Source organism: Lutzomyia longipalpis, chromosome 4, assembly GCF_024334085.1.
Source record: "Lutzomyia longipalpis isolate SR_M1_2022 chromosome 4, ASM2433408v1".
Classification (NCBI taxonomy): domain Eukaryota; kingdom Metazoa; phylum Arthropoda; class Insecta; order Diptera; family Psychodidae; genus Lutzomyia; species Lutzomyia longipalpis.
In genome coordinates this window covers 2,318,301-2,324,427 of record NC_074710.1, presented here as the reverse complement: position 1 = coordinate 2,324,427, position 6,127 = coordinate 2,318,301, and the positions used below count along the sequence as shown (strand labels likewise).

Sequence of the window (6,127 nt, the reverse complement as noted above, 5' to 3'; positions counted from 1 at the left end):
TTTAGAGCAAATCTGAATGGATTTTTGGGTCATCCCGTACCCGCACGTTCGTCGATGAGCCTGATCGATATGTACCAAAGGGAAGTTTCAAATGCAAAAAATAAGAATTTTCAATTTTTACCTTGAAGTTTAGACATAATTTTGACTGAAATCAGTTTTTTGCATTTTCTGGCTCTCCTGTTGATTTTAGAGCAAATCTGAATGGATTTTTGGGTCATCCCGTACCCGCAGGTTCGTCGATGAGCCTGATCGATATGTACCAAAGGGAAGTTTCAAATGCAAAAAATAAAAATTTTCAATTTTTACCTTGAAGTTTAGACATAATTTTGACTGAAATCAGTTTTTTGCATTTTCTGGCTCTCCTGTTGATTTTAGAGCAAATCTGAATGGATTTTTGGGTCATCCCGTACCCGCAGGTTCGTCGATGAGCCTGATCGATATGTACCAAAGGGAAGTTTCAAATGCAAAAAATAAGAATTTTCAATTTTTACCTTGAAGTTTAGACATAATTTTGACTGAAATCAGTTTTTTGCATTTTCTGGCTCTCCTGTTGATTTTAGAGCAAATCTGAATGGATTTTTGGGTCATCCCGTACCCGCAGGTTCGTCGATGAGCCTGATCGATATGTACCAAAGGGAAGTTTCAAATGCAAAAAATAAGAATTTTCAATTTTTACCTTGAAGAGTCGGCCCAGTAGAGCAGTGGCAAAGCAGACGGTCCCAGTGTCCGTTTGCTCTGTCCCTGGGAGGGTCGGCGGGTTCGAGGCTCGGTGGTGTTCGATTGGCTGTAATGCAGATATGAAAAAAGATCTCATTCGGTCAGGAATGCCCCCACTCGTTCCCACCAGTGCAATATTACAACGAGAGGCAACTCTTGAACTGATATTGACTGCTCTGCACCGTTGCTTGTGATAAAAACTTATGAATGAGGAATATTCCTAACACAAAGTCACAATGCAACAAAAGTGCCTCTCTGAGGTTGACGTCAGGTCGGCAGCCGGTCATTAAAATCAAAAGCCAAAATTTGTGTGTCAGAAGCCAACCCCAGTAATGGGACAAATGGCTATGTGTGTTGTTTTTTGTTAATTTTTACCTTGAAGTTTAGACATAATTTTGACTGAAATCAGTTTTTTGCATTTTCTGGCTCTCCTGTTGATTTTAGAGCAAATCTGAATGGATTTTTGGGTCATCCCGTACCCGCAGGTTCGTCGATGAGCCTGATCGATATGTACCAAAGGGAAGTTTCAAATGCAAAAAATAAGAATTTTCAATTTTTCCCTTGAAGTTTAGACATAATTTTGACTGAAATCAGTTTTTTGCATTTTCTGGCTCTCCTGTTGATTTTAGAGCAAATCTGAATGGATTTTTGGGTCATCCCGTACCCGCACGTTCGTCGATGAGCCTGATCGATATGTACCAAAGGGAAGTTTCAAATGCAAAAAATAAGAATTTTCAATTTTTACCTTGAAGTTTAGACATAATTTTGACTGAAATCAGTTTTTTGCATTTTCTGGCTCTCCTGTTGATTTTAGAGCAAATCTGAATGGATTTTTGGGTCATCCCGTACCCGCAGGTTCGTCGATGAGCCTGATCGATATGTACCAAAGGGAAGTTTCAAATGCAAAAAATAAAAATTTTCAATTTTTACCTTGAAGTTTAGACATAATTTTGACTGAAATCAGTTTTTTGCATTTTCTGGCTCTCCTGTTGATTTTAGAGCAAATCTGAATGGATTTTTGGGTCATCCCGTACCCGCAGGTTCGTCGATGAGCCTGATCGATATGTACCAAAGGGAAGTTTCAAATGCAAAAAATAAGAATTTTCAATTTTTACCTTGAAGTTTAGACATAATTTTGACTGAAATCAGTTTTTTGCATTTTCTGGCTCTCCTGTTGATTTTAGAGCAAATCTGAATGGATTTTTGGGTCATCCCGTACCCGCAGGTTCGTCGATGAGCCTGATCGATATGTACCAAAGGGAAGTTTCAAATGCAAAAAATAAGAATTTTCAATTTTTACCTTGAAGAGTCGGCCCAGTAGAGCAGTGGCAAAGCAAACGGTCCCAGTGTCCGTTTGCTCTGTCCCTGGGAGGGTCGGCGGGTTCGAGGCTCGGTGGTGTTCGATTGGCTGTAATGCAGATATGAAAAAAGATCTCATTCGGTCAGGAATGCCCCCACTCGTTCCCACCAGTGCAATATTACAACGAGAGGCAACTCTTGAACTGATATTGACTGCTCTGCACCGTTGCTTGTGATAAAAACTTATGAATGAGGAATATTCCTAACACAAAGTCACAATGCAACAAAAGTGCCTCTCTGAGGTTGACGTCAGGTCGGCAGCCGGTCATTAAAATCAAAAGCCAAAATTTGTGTGTGAGAAGCCAACCCCAGTAATGGGACAAATGGCTATGTGTGTTGTTTTTTGTTAATTTTTACCTTGAAGTTTAGACATAATTTTGACTGAAATCAGTTTTTTGCATTTTCTGGCTCTCCTGTTGATTTTAGAGCAAATCTGAATGGATTTTTGGGTCATCCCGTACCCGCAGGTTCGTCGATGAGCCTGATCGATATGTACCAAAGGGAAGTTTCAAATGCAAAAAATTAGAATTTTCAATTTTTACCTTGAAGTTTAGACATAATTTTGACTGAAATCAGTTTTTTGCATTTTCTGGCTCTCCTGTTGATTTTAGACCAAATCTGAATGGATTTTTGGGTCATCCCGTACCCGCAGGTTCGTCGATGAGCCTGATCGATATATACCAAAGGGAAGTTTCAAATGCAAAAAATAAGAATTTTCAATTTTTACCTTGAAGTTTAGACATAATTTTGACTAAAATCAGTTTTTTGCATTTTCTGGCTCTCCTGTTGATTTTAGAGCAAATCTGAATGGATTTTTGTGTCATCCCGTACCCGCAGGTTCGTCGATGAGCCTGATCGATATGTACCAAAGGGAAGTTTCAAATGCAAAAAATAAGAATTTTCAATTTTTCTCTTAAAGTTTAGACATATTTTTGACTAAAATCAGTTTTTCGCATTTTCTGGCTCTCCTGTTGATTTTAGAGAAAATCTCAATGGAATTTTGGGTCATCCCGTACCCGCAGGTTCGTCGATGAGCCTGATCGATATGTACCAAAGGGAAGTTTCAAATGCAAAAAATAAGAATTTTCAATTTTTACCTTGAAGTTTAGACATAATTTTGACTGAAATCAGTTTTTTGCATTTTCTGGCTCTCCTGTTGATTTTAGAGCAAATCTGAATGGATTTTTGTGTCATCCCGTACCCGCAGGTTCGTCGATGAGCCTGATCGATATGTACCAAAGGGAAGTTTCAAATGCAAAAAATAAGAATTTTCAATTTTTCCCTTGAAGTTTAGACATAATTTTGACTGAAATAAATTTTTTGCATTTTCTGGCTCTCCTGTTGATTTTAGAGCAAATCTGAATGGATTTTTGTGTTATCCCGTACCCGCAGGTTCGTCGATGAGCCTGATCGATATGTACCAAAGGGAAGTTTCAAATGCAAAAAATAAGAATTTTCAATTTTTACCTTGAAGTTTAGATTTAAAACAATTTTATTATTTTTTATACCAAATATATATCATCAGATTTACCACCGTTTACCAACTAAATATATTTTTTTCAGTGTACAAAAATGTAGCATAAACCACACCTGATGTTTACGAGAGATTTGCATAAGAAACTATCGGAAAATTCAATAGCAGCACGAAACTCATATTTCACCAAAAGTATTCATGCATGAATTTTCCTTTCTGTGTAAGCGTCCTCTTCTCCCAAAAATGCCACACATTTTAGGATGCATTAGCACTTCGTGACTAGAAAATTTAAATTCCTTCTAAACTGCGGGGGTGTACTGTATGTAGTTTTCATGCAACTATCGATTTGCCAGGAGGGTGTTTTGTGATTCATATCGTGCTTTTCAAATTACATAAAAAACGTGTTACATTGTAATTCCTTTTGGATCCCTCCCACATTGAATAAAGGCAACACTTTCTTATGAGTTTTATGCTAAACATGAAGAAATTTATTGTAAATGAGAAAGTAATTAAATGGTCCGACAATGGTGTGGGAGAGAAAAAAACATTGACACAATTTTCTCTCAAAAAATAATATTCAAATTAACCCTCAAAATGTTCTTTTTCTCACATCCTTTTTCCAAGAAATTTTTCCTTTAATTCTAAAGCATAGGAAGGTTCTTTGAGGAGTTCTAAAAAATTCTTTAGCTGTTTAGCTGCTTTATTTGTTTAAAAGATCTTGAAAAGTTAAATGAAAGAATTAAGTCTTCTTAAAGACTTAAGGAAAGCTCAAGAAAATTTTTTTCTGAGGTCACAGCATAAAGTATTTTATTTTGCAAAAAAAAAGATTAAGAAATATCTCAAAATGCACTGATTTTTAAAAGAAAATCGGTTAAACAGTTCAGTTTAAACAGCCGCTCTAATATATTTTTAAAAAAATCATTAGTCGAGACTTCAAACATTAACCAAGACTATTAATTCGATTTTGATTAATTAGCTACACTTCAAGTAATAAATAAACCTAAATCGGTTAAGATAATAAGAAAGATCTTTCTTTTAGAAAAATAATTTTAAAAATATCTATTTCAAAGAAAATGGAGCAAATAAACTTCTTCTAAGCGACTGAACCGTTCGTGCTGATTTTTCAGTAGTTTTCTTTATTAGTTCTCTTGCTGGCCAAATCAGCGTCTGTTATCATTTTTAAATTTTAATAAAATCTCTAACGTGTTAATGAAATTTTTCAAAATGAACGGCTTTAGAGAAAAAATAATTTCGTGAAAATTCATTAAAAAACTGCATTTTCCGGCTCTAATTTACCCAGAGAATTCCTCCATCAGCCCCCAGAACCCTACAGGACACCTACAAAACAAAAAAATGTCTATAATACTTTGAAAGGTTTCATGAAAATTTACAATTATATAAATCGCGCGTAAAAAGTCCTAGTTGAGTTGACAGAGGGCGCTTTTAAGGTTAAAACGAAGAACAAGAAGAAAGTGTTCGGAACGAGACACTGGAAAGTTTCCTTTTTTCCTTTAGAAAAATGGATCTCTACGTGCTAATTGGGATTGCTGTGAGTCTCTTAATTGTCCTCCTGACCACCCTGTTCTTCCTACGCAAACAGACACCCAAGAAAGATGGTAAGAAAGCCTTCAGAGAAGAGATTCTTTGGGGATTCCTTTCATATGTCACACGTACTTTCTTTTGCAGATAATCCGCCCCAGGTACGACGTGGGGCCCCAATGCGGGTGCAGGAGGGTATTCCGAGACGTGCCCAACTTGCACGGAATCAGAGGAATCGTTTGAGGCAGGCAAACGCCGCAGAGGCAGCTGCTGCAGAAGATGATGATGTGGAGGAGGAAGGAGCTGATGAGGAGGGTGCTGAGAGGGCAGTTCCTGATTTTTCAGGTGAAAAAATGGGTACAAAGAAGCGAGCAAAGCTCGAAGCAAAGGCTGAGAAGAAGGCACAGCGTGAGGCGGAGTTGCGCGTGAGGGAGGAACGAAAGAAGAAGGAAGCTCTGCAGGAGGAGGAACGTCGGAAGTTGGAGGAGAAGGAACGTGAGGAGGAGAAGGCACGTGAAGAGGCGGAAAAGAGGGCACAGGAAGAGCGCGAGAGGAAGGAATATGAGGAGTATTTGAAGCTTAAAGCTTCCTTTGACGTTGAAGAGGAGGGCTTTGAGGAAGGTGATGAAGATCAGGAGAATCTCCTGAAGGAATTTGTGGAGTACATTCAGCGAAATAAGGTTGTGGTGCTGGAGGATCTTGCCACGCACTTCAAGATGAAGACACAGGCTGTCATTGATCGTATCACGGACCTGAAGAATGGGGGAACCCTCACAGGGGTGATTGATGATCGTGGGAAATTCATTCACATCTCCGAAGCTGAACTTCAGGCTGTGGCTAAGTTCATCCGGCAACGTGGGAGGGTATCAATAGTAGAATTGGCTGAATCCAGCAATACCCTCATTAATCTTGTACCTGTTTCTACGTAATGGGAAATAAAGTTTGACTTACTTTTTCATAATTATAGTTGGTATACCACAATCATGGTATACAAAGTATTGTAATCATCGGAAAAACCGACCACCTCAGATCGAGCTC

General features: G+C 38.2%; 2 protein-coding genes across 2 annotated transcripts in view; both read left to right on the top strand.

The window, feature by feature from the left end:
* The window catches only part of LOC129795447 (mediator of RNA polymerase II transcription subunit 1), a 1,235,552-nt gene that overhangs the window by 1,051,454 nt on the left and 177,971 nt on the right, over positions 1–6,127 (top strand). The window lies entirely within an intron of this gene.
* Positions 5,008–6,051, top strand: LOC129795669 (DDRGK domain-containing protein 1). Its single transcript, XM_055837134.1, has 2 exons — positions 5,008–5,166; positions 5,237–6,051. Exons 1-2 carry the CDS (start codon positions 5,070–5,072, stop codon positions 6,016–6,018), a joined length of 879 nt encoding a protein of 292 aa, XP_055693109.1. The 5' UTR covers positions 5,008–5,069; the 3' UTR covers positions 6,019–6,051.